Here is an 18,563-nt window from a genome sequence, read left to right on the forward strand (position 1 = left end):
GATAAGCAAAAGCTTATCAGATAGTTGACTAGTCCCTCAACTAGTCACTCTCCCCTCCCCGGGGAGAACAGGAACTGGTCCTGGGGAGAGCTGGTTTAAAAGCCCATTTCCCCCTAGCACTGTCTCCGTGGAAGGCAGCGGGGTAGCAGGGTTCTTAGGGTTTTTACCAGGGTTGTTTACAAGGTTGACTAACCTTAAACAGGACTGGATTTTTAGGCTAATATTATTGCTCCTTTAAATAAAATAAAATAGCTGTTGTGTGACGTATAGGGATATAGATTTTTCTAATCTGCTTCTTGTAACGTTCTTGTTTATTTTTGTCTTACTGGAGCATTAAAGTATAGTGCAGTCATATTTAATATTTTTTAGCCAATATTGCTGCTGTTTCCCCATGACTAAAGAACATTGAAATACTTGAACGTATTTGGAGAAAGCAGTTTTATAAAGCACGCTTTTAATTGGAGAATTATTTGCTGTAATTTATACATCCATTTTTTGATCCAGGGCTGGTGTATAATGTCACTCCATACATGGAGTATCACCCAGGTGGTGAGGATGAGCTAATGAAAGCAGCGGGAACAGATGGTACAGATCTCTTTGATCAGGTAAGAATACTGGAAGTGAATGATACCTTGTTAAAAGTGTTCTGAAAATTATAGTGTATGGAGGGAGGATGGGAAACAGTTACAAAAACACATTCAAGATTTGGGTTCCAATACACAAAATTGTTTAAGCATATGCACAGTATTACACATATGGTGAAGTTTTTTTTTATTAAGTTGTTCGCTATCTCAAGGTATTAGCTGTTAGCCAACAAGATGTGTTGTGCTCCAAGATTGTTGACTATTAGTCCATGCTGATTTGATTTTAATTGTTTGCCTAGTGATGTATGGGCACTTCAAACTGTGTCTCATATTACTTTTTAATAGCAACTGCCATATCAGCTTAAAATGGCAGACCTTTCTTAGTGAAGGTTTGTTATCAGAAAGCTAAGTACTTATATGCTCTTTTGTCCATGAACTTACGTGTTCTGCTAGTGAACACAGTTCAATTTCACCAAGAGCCACTCCTCACTGGACAGGGAAAGATGGAAGGAAATAGCAAGGGAGGCATCGTACACCAATGAGCGTCAAGCCCATGGTTGATGATGATGATGAAGAGAAATTTGTGTATTTGCAATTACTCCTATATCATTGGGTTTTAAACTAGCCTCAGCAGATCTTTAGTGGACTGTGGCTGTTCTGATTAGCCTGTTTCTCTCTTGTTTCTGGCACGCTCTTAATTGTCTCCAGGATCTTCCTGATGGCACTGCAGCAGCCCCTCCCCTGGTCACTCTGAGAACAGAAAACCAGTGGGGTTTTTTAAGAAAAAAGGTGACGGTACTCCAGGTTCAAAGTTGTTAAGCAAAAAAAGCACTGCAGAAAACTCTTCATCCAGTGGCTAGTCAGGATGTAAGCGACTAGTTGAGTAGTCAGCTATCTGATAAGCAGAAGCTTATTGGATAAATGAGTAGTCACTCGACTAGTCTATTAGAGAGAGGAAGGAAGCAGGGGAGAGGGGGAGTAAAAGACAGTTCTCCTCAGCACAGTCTCCGTGGGGAACAGGGGAGGCAGAGGGGTCTCTACTGCTGCACCTTTCTCTTTGAAATACACAAGAGCCACAGGCAGGCCTTGTATATTTCAAAGGGAGAGGCGCGGGAGCAGGGACTGAAGCAGTGGACTGCTCTTTTACACTTCTAAGGGAGAAGTGCAGCATGATAGTGAGCGTGTCGGCTCTGCCTTCCATCGACTAATTGAGTAGTGGATGAAAATTCCATCAACTACTCGATTAGTTGGTTAATCAAAATTTAACATCCCTAGTGGTCAATATATTTACCTTATGTCAAACTACTGTTGCCCGTTGGTTTGGGTCTGTCAAAGTTTATATAAGATTAGGAGTGGTAGAAACTACTTGCTTTTGGAAATAACTTCTTTGACCCAGTGTTCCATGCTGCATATCATTTTTAATCTCTCAAAAGCTGTTGCAGTTTAAGTGTTTTGTATAAAGGGTTTTAAACACAAAGGAATATACACACAGTCACATGCTAGTTCAGCTTTATATGACTTGATTATAAGGTAACTTAATTGACATCTGCTTACTGAAGGACTAAATTTAACCAGGGTGAAGCGTATGTGGCAGCATCCCTCGTATAATCCAGTTATTTTATGCTGAAAAGAAAATTTATCTTGATACATTCCACAATATATAGCTATACTGGAAGTACCCAACTTATGAATGAGTTGTGTTCCAAAAGTTTGTAAGTCAGTTGTTTGGAACACGGAATGCAATTTCTCATGGAAACAATGTTATAAATGGTAGTTAGGTTCCCAGCTTAGCCAGCCAAAGCCTATTTAATCCATAATGTTGCTGAAATACTGTATATCTGCAATAAAAATAGTAACCATAATTTATTTAATTTGAATGCTGGTGGTCGAGGAAAGGCAGGTTTAATTAGAAGAGGATGAATATATAAATGGAGATTATGAAGGGAACTTGTGGGCATCTCTTCCTCCCCCTTCCACCTCATGGTGGGTTCTGCACTGGTTCCTGTGGCCTGCCCCATCCCCCTTTCTCCCCACTCACAAAGAGGCGACAAATGGCACGAGCACAGGTCGGAGGACTCTGAACGAGTGGAGTCTGGACACATAAGCATTCATAGTAAATCATTATTCAAAAAAATTCAGGAGTAACTTGAAAAACTGCTGAATCGAAATACTTGCAAAGCATGAATTATTCTTTACAAATTACAATATCTCCCATTTTTTGAGGGCCCAGGAAAGAAAGATGATCAGTTGTCTTCCAATACTCAAGACAATGAAACAAAATGAACATTTAAAATCAAACTGATTAAAATCAGGTCTTTAGGTATGAGCTAAAATCTCAGTGACCCTAATGCTTCCACCTGTATTAATTAATATAGCATGCCAACGTCTAACAAGTGTATTCGATAAACTTAAAAAACAACAAATAGTCTGGTAGCACTTTATAGACTAACAAAACATGTAGATGGTATGATGAGCTTTCATGGGCACAGCTCACTTTTTCAGATGACTGGAGTTTTGAGTTTAGGATGTCCAGACCCAAAATAAATAGGGGAGAACAGAGAGGCAGGGAAGGAAAAAAATGGAAGGAGGCGGGAAACAAGAAGCAGAGGGTATGTAAATATCAAATGGAAAACCAAACAGGCAAAACTGGTAATCTATAAGCACCTTAAAATGTGATGGTTAAAAGAAGCCGATAAGAATCATAGGATAGCTATTAGAGAAGAAGAGTACTAACACAAGAATCTACACAGACAAAGAGCTGTTGGCACCTTCATGGTTTGTTTGGTTGATAACGTCCCAGCCGTCCATTATTTCGATTGAGGCCATAGGTGTGAGAATTAAATTTGTAGATGAATTGTAATTCCAACCCTTTTCTGTGCATTTGGCTTCTCGAATTGGTCTGTAACAAGACAGCCACTTGGAGATCTTTTAAAGTTTGAGTCACCAAAATAAAATCTGATCTTCTTTTTCTTACCTTTATAGTCACAGAAATATGATCAGAATCATTAATATTTCTAAAATATATGAAAACTACACTTTTCTTTCTTCCAGGTTCATCGTTGGGTTAATTATGAATCTATGTTGAAGGAATGCCTTGTTGGAAGAATGGCACTGAAACCTGTTGCTGCTACTTCAGGTACGTTTTATAAAATGGAATATTTTAAAATAAAATACATTAGAAATTGTATTATTTAAAAGTTTTGGGATACCAGAAACACTCAGTTTTTGCGGGTGGAGGGGCCTGTGAAGTGAGGGAGAAGATTTAGTTACCTATATCTGACTTTCTTGAAGCCATCTGATTAAAGATGGAACTAAATTCTCCCTTGTTTTCTACCATAATTGATGGGGGGAGGGAGCATGCCTTTACTAGCTCCCCCACCCCCTTTTCCACTCAGGTCCCTCCAGTTGGCCAGTTACCAGGATCTTCCAATTCCTGGGGTTGGGGAGCTTCAACTAACTCTTCCCCCCACTTTCCATCCAGATCCCTCCAACACCGTCATTGCTGGGACCTTGCCAATCACCCCTCTTCTTCCCTCTCCCCCCCGTAGGGGGGGTAAGGTGGACTATAATGATGGGGGAGTATTTCTGTGGTGTACCCATCATCATCATCATCGCCTTTTGTGCCCACTGATGTATAGGGAAGCAACAAAGGTCCTCCACTTCTGTCTCACTGGCCAGCCTCTCAATAGTGTCCCAAGTGTGATTCATACTCTTCATTTCTACTTCAACGGTCTGGCGCCATGTTGTCGTGAGTTGTCCTCATTTCCGCTTCCCTTCAGGGGTCCAGTGCACGGCAGTCTTTGTGATGGAGCTTCCATCTTTTCTGAGCATGTGCCCAATCCATTTCCAGCATCTTTTCATAATGATGGTGGCCATGTCATTTTGTTTGCACCACACAAGCAGGTCCTGATTTGAAATTATTCTTGGCCAGAAAATACGGAGGATCCTCCGAAGACTTCTGGTGTGAAAAGTTGACAATTTATCATCCGCCAGCATTCTGGTCCATATAATAATGTTAATAAAACACAGCTCTGATAAAACTTCAGTTTAGTATGGATAATGTACTGTGATGACTTCCATGCAGAATTCAGACTCATGAAAACATTTCTGGCTTGTCTGAGTCTGCGCTGGATATCGCCTCCGCCTTGCCTAAGTATGTAAAACTCTGTGATAGATAGGTTGTGGCCATCGATCTTCGCTGGTGCTGGTGCCTAAATATTTATGGTCATGACTTCTGTCTTCTTCTGGCTAACTCTTAGTCCGACCTGTTTACTGACGGTGCAGAGTTGATTTGTCTTCTCTTGCATATGACGATGCATATGAGAGAGCAGCACAAGGTCATCAGCAAAGTCAAGATCCTCTAATATGGAGAAGACAGTCCATCTAATGCCTCTTGGCTTGTCTTCTGTTGTATGCCGCATAACCCAGTCTATGACTAAGTTAAAAGGCATTGGAGACATGACGCATCCCTGCCTTACTCCATGCTTAACTTAGAAGTGTAGATCATTGTTTCCCACACTGCATGTGAAATTGTTATAAAAGCTCTTAATGAACTGTACTACTTGTTGTGATATTTTATATGCTTGCAGAATATGCCAAAAACTATCCCTATGAATGCTGTCAAAGGCTTTTTCAAAATCCATAAAGTTGATGAACTGCCTCTGCTATTCAGTGCATTGCTCAATGAAGTTATGTAGTACGAAAATTTGATCTACTCACCCCCTTCCTTTGTGAAAACCAGCTTGTTCTTTCCTCAGTGTACCAATCATAGAAATCCCTAAACACGCCAGCTTGCTTATATATCGTGCACCTCTCTATTAAGTCTTCCCCCAACCATTTATTGATTACTGTATGCCTTCTTTTATGGAGTACCTGCGCTGAATGTCCGATACAAGGGGGCACAAGCTATTAGTTACCTATGTCTGATTTTCCCCAAGCCATCTGTTTAAATACAGCTCCATCCTTAGCCATAGACTTCTATACATCCCACTGTTTAGTACCAGTTTGTCAGTCACTCAGAAGCAGCAAGTTCAGACAGATCATCTTCTCCTTTTATCACAAGATGCTATTTTTGATTTTCCCCACGTATTCTGACAGCTGCACTGGTTTACTCCCTTTGATGATGTAAAACAATGTGGAAAGCCTCCACTCATTTTCATGTGTTATTTCCAATAGATGTTTGTTGAAAGCCCAAGACACTCATTGAGTCACACTTCATAGCATGTGATCTGTTTTATTAGGCAGTTTGAATAAGCGCAGGTGGTGGTGCACAAGAAAATGTTTCCCTATCTGTGCTTCTTGGAGTTAATTGAACCTTTGAGTCTGAAGTTTTTATATGGAAATACATATTGAAGATAATACATTGTTGCTTTGGATCACTGGATGAAATGTGTAAGTTGTCTTAAAAAGAGGCTTCAGTGTCTGTTGTATTCCTTCTACCTTCTAGTGATGATCAAATAGCTAGTAACAGCCTATATAGATAAGAAAATAGCTGAAAAGCAAGTACTATTTTCTAATAGTAAATATGAAAAAAGTAGTGTGGAAACAATGTTAATATAGAGAGTTAACATGCACACTTTTAAGTGGCATGTAATTTACTTTTTAAGCAATAAGTCTCCCATATCCAGCTCCTAGTAAACAATGCTAGCAGGCATTTTAACGAGGATGCAATAAGTCCTTACTAAAGTTATATTTTAAGGCCATATTTAGGACCATACCAAATTCACAGCCATGAAAAAAAGTCTCAGATCATGAAATACGGTCTTTTGTGTGCTTTTACCCTAAAGATTTAGTGGGGAGATGGTTTCTCAAATTGGGGTCCTGACCCAAAAGGGAGTTGTAGGGTAGTATTGCAGAGGTTTTTTTTAGGAGAGTTGTAGTATTGCCACTGTCATTTTTCAATGACCTTTAGAACTGGACACTTAGAGAATGGAGGCTGCTAATTAAGGGAAATAAAATGCAGGACAATGTAGCACTTTAAAGACTAACAAGATGGTTTATTAGATGATGAGCTTTCGTGGGCCAGACCCACTTCCTCAGATCAAATAGTGGAAGAAAATAGTCACAACCATATATACCAAAGGATACAATTAAAAAAATGAACAAATATGAAAAGGACAAATCACATTGCAGAACAGAAGGGGGATGCGGGGGGTGGGGGGTGGGAAGGGGGAGGAAGGAAGGTAAGTGTCTGTGAATTGCTGATATTAAAGGTAGGGAGAGTGGGATGTTTGTGAGTTAATGGTATTACAGGTGCTGAGAGCTACAGTCAGCAGCGCAGATGTAAAGGTGGCAATACTGTATCATGTCATTCTGCACTGCTGCTACTGCTGGTTGCTCTGCTTTCAGGTCTGGGCTCTTGGTCAGCAGCCACCAATCTCCAGTTGTGGTCAATCATTTGTTTGCTTCAGTGCTATTTCTTTCCTGTGCATTTTTTTTCTTTCTTTTGACTTCTCTTTGCTTACTCCACCATGATATGCTGAAATCTTGTCCTCCTTAGCCATATCTGCAACATAGGACTTTGCTTTGCAGTGGACTAGTGGTGTGAGAGTGACTGTCTGATTTGTTTATTTTTTTGAAAGAACAAAATGTTAAATATTTTACTTGAAAGTGTATCAAGGTATATTTTGCTGCATGTTTATTATTACAAGTAAATAGCATTAAATGATTTACATTCCCCAATTTGCTGCTGTGTTTATAATCATTTAATGTTAGGGTCTCCGATAAATATCCTTCAGTCAAGGCCACTTTTGACAGTTAAAATAGGATAATATTTTCTTTAAAAAAATGGAATATAAAATAAAAGCTTTTCAAATTATTTCTTTCTGGGGAGAGAAATAATTTCCCAATATAAACTTTTATCACAAAAGATTATTTTGCTGTTCTCTTCAATTTGTAATTTAGCAAGACTATCTTAGGCCTTAATGTGTCTGAAAGTTAATATTTAGTTGAGAAAATTATCCTGCTGAAAGCCATTTCATTGTGAAGTTGGTGATATTTTTCTAATCTGTTCAGAGTTCAGCTGCGATTGAAGTACAGGCAGTCCCCGGGTTACGTACAAGATAGGGACTGTAGGTTTGGTCTTAAGTTGAATCTGTATGTAAGTCGGAACTGGCGTCCAGATTCAGCCGCTGCTGAAACCGACCAGCGGCTGACTACAGGAAGCCCGAGGCAGAGTTGCTGTGCCCTGGGCTTCCTGGAATCAGCTGCTGATCAGTTTCAACAGCGGCTGAATTTGGACGCCTGGGACAGAGCAGCTGGGGCGCTGCTGGGTAGGTCCCCGCAGCGCCGCACCTCAGTGCTGCGGGGACCAACCCAGCAGCACCCCAGCTGCTCTACCCCAGGTGTCCCCAAGTCAGCCACTGCTGAAACTGATCAGCGGCTGATTCCAGGAAGCCCTGGGCAGAGCAATTCCGGGGCGAGAAAAGCTGCTCCGCGTCTCCCTGGTCTGCTGGGGGGGAGCTCCCCCCCAGCAGACCAGGGAGATGGGGAGCAAAGCCTTGGAGGACGCCGGCAGCGGGACAGCCGCGGCGCGTCTGGGCTGTCCCGCTGCCCGTGTGCTCCATGACTTTGCTCCGTGTCTTCCTGGTCTGCTGGGGGGTCTCCCCCCCAGCAGACCAGGGAGACGCGGAGCAGCTTTTCTCGCCCCGGAGGACGCGGGCGGCGGGACCGCGGCGCATCTGGGCGTCCCGCCGCTCCCGTCCTCCGGGGCGAGAAAAGCCCTGTTCGTAACTGTGGATCCGACATAAGTCGGATCTGCGTAACTCGGGGACTGCCTGTAATGAAAGTTCTGCTGCTTTGGTGGCAAAAGGCAGAGATTGTAATAAAACTAAGACAGGTTTTATTAGAGTTTTCTAGAGAATGATAAAAGACAGCTATTGTATATATTACACAGTTCTGAAGGGATGTCACAGCACTCTAGGATCTAATTTATTTTTCAAATGTAAACTTTCCTCAGATGACTAGAAATACTCTGTTCATGTTTGACGGTTTGTGTCATGATTCAGCAAATATTTGATTAGAACCTACCTTGACCATTTTGTTTTGTAGATTTCACTTGTAAAGCCATTGCATTTTTAATATGCTTCTGTAGATGTCATCTAGTAAAAGTGTAAATTAATAGGGAAAACAGTAAAAATAGTTTAAGATTAGTTCAACTAAAATTTTTAGGTGAGAAGAGCATTTTTCTACTTCTGCACAACAGTGAATTGTTTCTTGTAAGTTTTGAAGTGAAATAAATGAGTCCAACCCTAGAAGATTTAGAACAAACATTAAATTTGAATATTTAAACCAAATATGTATCTTTATCATAGGTAGCACTATCATCTTATAGTTAACTTTTCCTGTTGCTTTCCATGATAAGATGGTGTTTGGAGTTATCTATATCTTTGTCAAACTTTAACAATTTGGGGTAAAAATGTCAATGTTAGGTGTTTACTTCTCTCAGATTTTTGAAAATTTCAGCCAAAAAAAACCAAAAAAAACCCCACACAGTTGTTTCTGAGAATTAGAGGAAATTGCATTGTTTTCAAATGATAGAAATGAATTCTTATAACTGCTTTGTTGAGAAGCTCTAGTGTTTCCGTGCTTTGATCAAGGGCTTGAAATTTGGCGGGGGAGTCACTCTTGTAGTAGGGAAAACTGCATGTTTGGCCAAGTTAGCCCCCAAAAATGGATTACACGCAAGTGCAGTAGAGCTTTGTTAGTTTGTTACAGTCTCTGAAGATTCCATCTGTACTAAATATGCTACATTCCAGGACACCCTGCTGCAGTTGTCTGTACAACCATAATTCAGCCCCACTGTGTATAGACATTATGATAGTCTTTAAATACTTAATCACATAACATTTTTTCCCATGGGGTCCTTGTTTCATTCAGTATACTGTGTATTAGGTACATTATACCTTAATTCTAACATTTTCTAACTTTTGAGGGATTGACTGAAACGTTTAGTTTTCTTCTAAACATAGTATTGCATGCAATATATAAAATAGCTAAACGGCTGAACATCATTTCCTTTTGTCTGTTCTATTTTATGAGCTTTGAGAAATGTTATTCTGGTTAATCTGTTTGAATCCTTTGTAACTTGATTTTTGTCTCTTACTTTTTCATGGCCCCAAAGCGTTTTTCTTTGTCAGATATATTTGAGTACTGTGTGTTAATCATAATATCGGCCTAGTATTTTGGTCATTATTGGCTTTCTTGCATCCTTGCAGAGACTTGTTGCACTCTACCTGAAGAGAAGAAAGCCTTAAATGGTAAGTTTTCAAATGGTAAGAATTTGAAACTTAAACTAATGAATATTCAAGGAACTTAATAGGAGAAGCAACCATTTATCTGGTCAACTTTGCATTATACATTTTGAAGTATGGTGTTTCTGCTGTAGGGACTGTTGGACAACTGTAAGAATTACAGTTGACAAAATCCTAAGTAGGATTTTTGATTTCAGCACTAAAAGATATTTTACCCTAGAGAAGTTTACTTTTCAGTTGGTACTTGGTTTTAAAATTCTGAGTGCCGCTATAAAAATACAGTCTGGAACTCTTCTTTTATATCATTTCAAAGTATTTGCTCCTGCCTACTTTGCTACTTGAATGATGCTTTCTCCTCTCATTCTTCCTCTCCTATTTACATGTTTTCTTTCATGCTGTTCCTTTGTGCTGAATGTTCTTTCTATCTTGGTTCTCCAAGGCCATCTAAAAGACACTTTCTTTTTTGCTTTGATTAGTATCTGTAAGAAGTCATAAAAAATAGAACTTCTGTATTTATTAAAGATATGTATATAAACATACATCTTATAACCTTAAACCTAGCTACTCTCTTCATGGATTTGCCCAGAATGCCATTATCACTTATACATTTTAGATTATACATTCTGTTTGGCGGGGAGCCTCTTTACAATGCCAAGTACCTTTTCAAAACCTAATAAATCATACTTCAGTGGCAGAAGGGATTAGATGACACATTTTATTATACAGTGCAGTCTGACATCACAGTTCTTAAATGTCCCATGATTGCTATCCACAAAATTGTAATTGCTATACATTGTAATCTAAATAGAAGGTTAATTGTAATCTGCTCCTGGGTCTACCTTCTCTTTCTTTTTCTACTTCTTTATCACGTTGATCCACAATTTGCTTAGAGCTTCCTCTGAGCTGTGAAATTTGTTCAGTCTCACTATGACTGGAAATAGAAGTGGAGTCTTGGACCAAAGAACAAGTGAGTTTGATATCCCCAAATCCCCCTTCTCTTACCCAGATATTCAGAAAAAAACATGCTTCTCTGCAGCTCAACTTCTTAATGAGATCACCAATACATTAGCAAGAAATCATAAGCATAGTGTTTTGTTCGTTCAATTACCTTTCTGACTTGGAAGCAGAACATAGTCCAGGAACACTAGAAAATGATGGTTCTGAGCCCTAAAACCTCTGGAATAAATTTTAACTTGCAATTTTTGTAGTATTAGTGCTGATCATAGAAATGTAGGCTGGAAGGGATCGTGAGGAGATCACAAATTCCTGTGCTGGAGCAGGATGAAGTAAATTTAGAGTAGACCATTCCTGATCAATTTAACCTGTTGGTAAAAACTTCCAAAGATAGGGATTCTTCAACCTTACTTGGAAGCCTTTTTCTAGTACTTTACTTAACTCTATCCCTCTAGCAGATAAATCCATTTCTACTTCTCCTACATTCAGTAAACATGCAATACAATTCATGTTCAATAACTCTTAATATATTTGAAAATTGTTATCAGGTCTCCCCCCTTGTTCTTCTTTTCTCAAAACCATATGCCCAGTTGTTTAATCTTTCTTCATAGGCCACATTTTAAAAATCTTCTATCATTTTTGTTGCTGTCCTCTGGACTCTCTAGTTTGTCCACTTTTTTCCCTAAAGTATGCTATCGAAAATTGGACGCAGTACTTCAGATGAGGTTCACCACAGCCAAATAGAGAGGGGCAGTTACTTCTTGTAACTCTTCCATTAATGATCCTTTGCAGCTGGACCACATTGACTCTTATTCAGTTTGTAATGAGCTCTAAACCTCAGATTGTCTTCAGCAATTGTAGCACCTAGCCGTTTATTCTCCATTTGTACTTGTGAATTTGATTATATTATGTGAAGTACTTTGCACTCATCTTTACTAAATTTAATCTTGTGGATTTCAGAGTAATTTCTCTAATTGGTGAAGGTTGTTTTGAATTCTAATCCTGGTCTCCAAACTGCTTGCAATCCATATCAACTTTGAATCATTTGCACATTTTATAAGCATTTTCTCTTCTCCATTATCCAAGTCATTAATGAAAATATTGAATAGGAATGGAATCTTTTGCGACCCACTAGATGCACTTCCCATTTTGAAACCAATCCATTGGTATACTAATTTTTGAGTTTGGTTTTTCAACCAATTGTACACTTTCATTATAGTAATTTCATCTAGACCACATTTCCTGAAGTTTATTTGGAAACCCACAATTCTTATTCACAAAGCAGGAGAAGTAAGAATTGTGAGTTTTGAAATAAACCGTCAGTATCAATAGCTAACTTGTGGTGATTTATTTTTCTACTCCCTTCTTGCAGAATTACCTTCAAAGGTATGTTTTTCCCATTTTCTTTCATCGGTTTTGCCAAATGTTATCGGTCATTTATCTCCCCAGAATCATTTCGGGTTTCACTTTTATAACATTAACATTCCCTTTACCTTATTTTCTCTTTTACTCTTAAGTGCTTTTAGTTCGTGCTATTTCTTCTTTTCTTCTAAGCCCTGTGGTTTAGTACTGGAAAAGTGGTCATACATTCTTAGATGTTTAAGACCAGAAGGGAATTTTAGCGCATCTATGCCTTTTTAACAGAGGCATAGAATTCTACTCAGTTATGCTTTTAGTGTGCCCAATAACTCGTGCTTGACTAAAGACGACTATTTAGAAAGGCATCTAGTCTTGATTTGAAGACATCAGGAGTTGGAGAACCCACCTTTTCCCTTGGTAGTTTGTTGTAGTGATTTTTACCACCCATATTGGCAAAAATGTACTAGACTTAAATTTTCTTGTAATGGTTTTGTCCGTGTTTAATAATATGCTACATTCATATTGTAGTCTCCTTTAAAAGTTTTTAAAACATAGATAGGCACAATTAGGCCTTAGTCTTAGAAACTGTCATACAGCACTTACAGGACCATCATAAACAAATATGGGAAAAATAGCCTGGATGGAGCTACTGTAAGATGGGTGCAAAACCTGTTGGAAAACCATTCCAAGAGAGTTATCCATGGTTCACTGTCATGCTAGAAGAGCATAATGAGTGGAATCCCACAGAGATCAAATCCGGGTCTGTTTAATGTCTTCATAAATGATTGAGATAATGGCATAGAAAGCACACATAAAATTTGTGGATGATATTAAACAAGGAGGTGTTGCAAGTGCTTTGGTGGGTGGGATTAAATTTCAAAATGATCTGGACAAACTGGGGAAATGTTTGGAAGTAAATAGGATGAAATTCCATGATGACAAATGCAAAGTTCTCCATTTAGGAAGGAACAATCAGTTGCGCGCGCGCACACAAAATGGGAAATGACTGCCTAGGAAGGAGTACTGCCGAAAGAGATCTGGAGGTCATAGTGGACCTAAAGCTATATATGAGTCTACAGTGTAACACCTGCAAAAAAATGAAACATCATTTCATTTATTGGGTAAACAGTTAATCGTATACTCTTAACATCCTTAGTGTAGACATTCTTAAGACTTGGGATTCTGTGTTCAGAATAGGTTTGAATTAGATGCTGTTAAAACAAGTGAGGAGTGTTTGTTCTTTTCTAGTCCACCATATTATAAATTAATGACCATTAAAGATGAGATAATTAAATTGTTTTATGCCTTGTTTTTAATAGTACAATATACATTATGGTTGTGACAAGTTGAGTCTGAGAGGTCTCACCTGCTGTACTGATCAAGCCACTAAGCCCTCCTTCCTACCCTCTGGGGCTCCCCACTACCCTGTCCTGTTGGGCCAGAAACTGGTCTCCACCACCCAAGGCATAGAGTTGGGGTAATTGCCCCTCAGCAGTCCAACAGAGACACTGAACCAGCTGATTCATAGGGGAACTCTGCAATTGGACCATTGATAGCACCCAGGAATTCAACCCCCAAAAGCGATCAACCCCCCAAATAAATTCATATTACTGTGTGTAAAAGTTTTACACAGAGAAATCTCATAAGGTAAGCCCTCTTTATCAATGAGCTAGAATACTTATCCAGTGCTGCTCAGGTCCTTCAGGGCAGGAGGTTGAGGGTGTGGGGGATGCAGAATTAAGGACAGGAGTTTGGGGATGTGGGGGGGCTCTGGGCATGAGGCTGGGAGGTATGGGGGTGCAGGAGTCAGGATTGCAGCTCAGGGGGTGGAGATGTGAGGGGGTGTAAGAATCAGAATTGGGGGTGAGAAGGGTTGGTGGCTGCTCCAGCCTGGCTATAGTTGGGGTGCCCCTCTTAATTGGTTAACTGGCTAAATTTAACATTTAACTAATTAACCAATTAAAATGGGATTTTACATCCCTAATTAATTTATTTGCAGCCTGTTTTATTGTGATGCAGAACATTGGCTGGAATATAAGATTTATCAACAACTCTATTAGAAGGTGCTGTGGGACTTTAAGTAGGAAGTGGGAAAAGAGAGTAATCCTAGTTTTAGTGATCATGTTAGTGTTCTGTTTAATAGTTTATCAGCCTTCTTGTCCCATTTTGTTCATGGGCATATCAGGTTTGGGTGCAGTTGTATTCATCCATATTCTTTTCTGCCAGTGCCTGTTGCCAACTGTGAATTATTGTTACAGTCCTATCAGACCTCTCCGTTGACTTCACTAAGGCATTTGACTTCACTTATGCTATGTGTATTTCAGTACTCTTATGCCGGCCCATTGAAAACAATGACATTGCAGTACTTAAGTCAGTGTGACCAAGGATATTGCAGTCTGATGCAGTGGGGTTTGATAGAAATGGATAGGTAATTTAGTGCATGTGAAGTTCAGAGTTCCCAAGGAAAATTCTATTTTTACAAATAATTCTCAGTCATAAGATTGTCTTGTCAATAAAAACTGTGATTCATAAATTAATTTGAAATGTCAAGATAAACATGAAAACCAATGTTTCAGAGGAGTAGCCGAGTTAGTCTGTAACTGGAAGAACTTAAAAAACGACTATCAAACATGTAGATGGTGGTATAAGCTTCTGTGGGCAAAACCCACTTCTTCAGATGACTGAAGTATTAAAACTCCAGATACAAGAATAAATAAAGGAATGGGGGAGGGAAGGAGGTGAAAAAAAGACACAATCTATTCACTGTCTTTTTTTGCCCCCTTCCTTTCCCCTCCCCCTCTTCCCTTATGAAAACAATTAGTAGTCATGTGGCACCTTGCAGACTAACAAAAGTAAGTATATACAGGCAGTCCCCGAGTTACGCGGATCCGACTTATGTCGGATCCGCAGTTACGAACGGGGCCCTCCCTCTCCCTGGTCTCCAGCAGACCAGGGGGACGGGGAGCAAAGCGGTGGAACACGCAGGCAGCGGACAGAGCAAAGCAGAGCAAAGCTGCGGAGCACGCGGGCAGCGGACAGCCCAGACGCGTCTGGGCTGTCTGCTGCCCGCGTGTTCCGCCGCTTTGCTCCCCGTCCCCCTGGTCTGCAGACCAGGGGGACGGGGAGCAAAGCAGAGCAAAGCCGCGGAGCCTGGGGTTCTTAAGTTGAATCTGTATGTAAGTCAGAACTGGCGTCCAGATTCAGCCGCTGTTGAAACTGATCAGTTTCAGCACCGGCTAAATCTGGACGCCAGTTCCGACTTACATACAGATTCAACTTAAGAACAAACCTACAGTCCCTATCGTGTACGTAACCTGGGGACTGCCTGTATATACCATCATGAGTTTTTGTTGGCAAAACCCACTTCATTGAATGATGAGCTAGAGTAGGTTTTGCTCCCAAACGCTAATGATAATAAATATTTGTGTTAGTCTCAAGTGTCACAAGACTATTCATTTTTCAAGTTACAGACTAACACAGCTACCCTTCCAAGATTAACATGGTAATGCTTTAATTTTAGGTGATATTAAAAGTACTGTTCTTGCTGTAGTTTCATTTGTAATCTGGACAAATTACAGCTGGTCCCCAATTTACAGCCACCTCGATTTATGACCATCCACACTTAGGACCAAAGCAGTCGTAAATGGGGGCTCCGAGTTACAAACGTGATCCACGCTTGCGAACAGCACGGTCTCAATGCAACTCAATGGGTTCCGAGTTACAACCATTCTGAGTTACGGCCAAGTGTTTGGTCTGTAATGTGTTCATAACTTGGGGATCGGCTGTAACGTGTGAAGCTACAGAAACTTCAGCTTTTTTGCTAATGAGACAAGCATTTCAGTGCCCTCTTTATTTACTACAAAGTGGATATTTTCAAGAATCCACAGCTATCGCACCGCAATTGCTACCTTATTTGTTACAATATATATAATTGTAGTGGTGGGGGGAGTGGCCACCCATTGACCCTGAGGAGGAAGTGCCTCTCCCTGAGCCAGACTGGACTCACCTGGAGAACTCACCTGGGAGGAACTTGGGGGGTGAGCTTAGGGATATAAAAGGACTTTCTGCAAGGCTAGTGGAGGCCCTGCCAGAGACACTCTCTCCCCAGCCAGCAAGGGAACCAAAGGCCTTCACCTCCCTGACCACTGAGAAGCAAAAAACCTCCCCACCCTGGCCAACAGAGGAGTCAGAGCCAGAGCCTGTAGAGTTGGACAACTGGCCTGGGCCTCTCGGCCCTCTTCAGGAGGATTACCACGCAGGCGTGCTGTTGTGGCCAGAGGATCTTGCTCCTGGCCACCTGTAAGACTTCCCAAGGAACCAGGTACCCAGGACGGAGAGGAGAATTGGAACAGGCCCAGGGGTAGCAGACCTTGGTCTGGCCAGGGGCCAGTGGGTTGTGGAGTGGATCCCCCACTGACCCTGGTGCAACAGATCAGTGAGTTTTGGCCTGGATCCCAGCTGACCTGGCAGCTGATCCCCAGCTGCTCTTAGGGCCCTGGGCCAGGGCGTGGTGGTGAAGGAAGGGCCCGTGCCCCCCTGCCACCTCTTGATTGGGTGGCAGTCTCCCCTCCGGTGGCATGCAGCCACAGGCAAAGGGCTTGAACTGTTCCTCAGTAAGAAGACAGACTACATACCTGGGTGTATTGACTATGACCTGGCTGGTGTCCTGGGAGAAGCCTTTCCCCTGCCCTAGGGCTGGGCTCCTGACTGCTAACTGTTGCAGCCCCTGCCTTGTGTTAAGGCAAATCCATGGGTCTTGACTTAATGCATCCGAGGGTACTGAGGGAGTTGGCAAATGTCATTGAGGAGCCTTTGGCCGTTACCTTTGAAAAGTTGTGGAGATTGGGACAAATGCCTGATGATTGGAAAAAGGCAAATGTAGTGCCCATCTTCAAAAAAGGGAAAAAGGACGATCCAGGGAACTATAGGCCGGTAAGTCTTACCTCTGTTCCTGGAAAAATCATGGAAGGGATCCTTAAGGAATCCATTTTGAGGCACTTGGAAGAGAGGAAAGTGATTAGGAATAGTCAGCATGGATTCACAATGGGGAAAGTCATGCCTGACCAATCTGATTAGTTTCTATGATGAGGTAACTGCCTCTGTGGACGTGGGAAAGTCAGTGGACGTGATATACCTTGACTTTAGCAAGGCTTTTGATAGGGTCTCCCACAATATTCTTGCAAGCAAGTTAAGGGAATGTGGATTGGATAAATGGACAGTAAGGTGGATAGAAAGATGGTTAGAAGGCCAGGCCCAGCGGGTAGTGATCAACGGCTCGATGTCAGGGTGGCGATCAGTTTCTAGCGGAGTGCCCCAAGGTTCGGTTCTAGGACCGGTTTTGTTCAATATCTTTATTAATGACCTGGATGAGGGGATGGATTGCACCCTCCGCAAGTTTGCGGATGACACTAAGCTAGGGGGAGAGGTGGTACACTTGAGGGCAGAGATAGGGTCCAGAGTGACTTAGACAAATTGGAGGATTGGGCCACAAGAAATCTGAGGAGGTTCAACAAGGACAAGTGCAGAGTCTTGCACTTGGAACGGAAGAATCCCAAGCATTGTTACAAGCTGGGCACCTACCAGCTGAGTAGTAGTTCTGCAGAAAGGGACCTGGGGGTTACAGTGGATGAGAAGCTGGATGAGAGTCAACAGTGTGCCCTTGTAGCCAAGAAGGCTAATGAATATTAGGTTGCATTAAGAGGAGCATTGCCAGCAGATCCAGAGATGTCATTATTCCCCTTTATTCGGCTCTGGTGAGGCCACATCTGGAGTATTGTGTCCTGTTCTGGACCCTCCACTACAAGAAGGATGTGGACGCATTGGAGAGTGTCCAGCAGAGGGCAACCAAAATGATTAAGGGGCTGGAGCATATGACCTATGAGGAGAGGCTGAGGGAGTTGGGTCTGTTTAGTCTGTAGAAGCGAAGAGTGAGGGGGGATTTGATAGCAGCCTTCAACTTCCTGAAGGGAGGTTCCAAAGAGGATGAGGAAAGGCTGTTCTCAGTAGTGACAGATGGTAGAACAAGGAGCAATGGTCTCAAGTTGTGGTGGGAGAGGTCCAGGTTGGATATTAGGAAAAGCTTTTTCACTAGGAGGGTGGTGAAGCACTGGAATGGGTTACCTAGGGAAGTAGTGGAATCTCCATCCCTAGAGGTGTTCAAGTCTCGGCTTGACAAAGCCCTGGCCGGGTTGATTTTGTTGGGATTGGTCCTGCCTAGAACAGGGGGCTGGACTTGATGACCTTCTGAGGTCTCTTCCAGCTCTATGGTTCTGTGATTCTAAGGCTGTGCTACTCCTTGTCTGTGTATAAACTGCTAATTGTTGCAGCCCCAGCCTTGGGTTAGGGCGGGGCTCATGACTGCTAATTGTTGCAGCCCCTGTCTTGTGCTAAGGTTGGGCTACCCACTCCCTGTAAA

At 41.5% G+C, this 18,563-nt stretch overlaps 1 protein-coding gene across 2 annotated transcripts in view; it reads left to right on the plus strand.

Annotated features, from left to right (window-relative positions):
• Nucleotides 1–18,563, plus strand: part of CYB5R4 (cytochrome b5 reductase 4) — an 85,908-nt gene that overhangs the window by 15,764 nt on the left and 51,581 nt on the right. The window contains exons 3-5 of one of the 2 annotated variants that reach the window (XM_075923822.2): nt 505–605; nt 3,636–3,720; nt 9,800–9,841. In XM_075923822.2, coding sequence (XP_075779937.1) covers nt 505–605; nt 3,636–3,720; nt 9,800–9,841 — 228 coding nt within the window. The remainder of the gene's footprint in view (nt 1–504; nt 606–3,635; nt 3,721–9,799; nt 9,842–18,563) is intronic. The other variant, XM_075923823.2, reaches the window with a different exon arrangement.

The sequence above is a fragment of the Pelodiscus sinensis genome, chromosome 3, assembly GCF_052426305.1.
Source record: "Pelodiscus sinensis isolate ZL-2025 chromosome 3, ASM5242630v1, whole genome shotgun sequence".
NCBI lineage: Eukaryota > Metazoa > Chordata > Testudines > Trionychidae > Pelodiscus > Pelodiscus sinensis.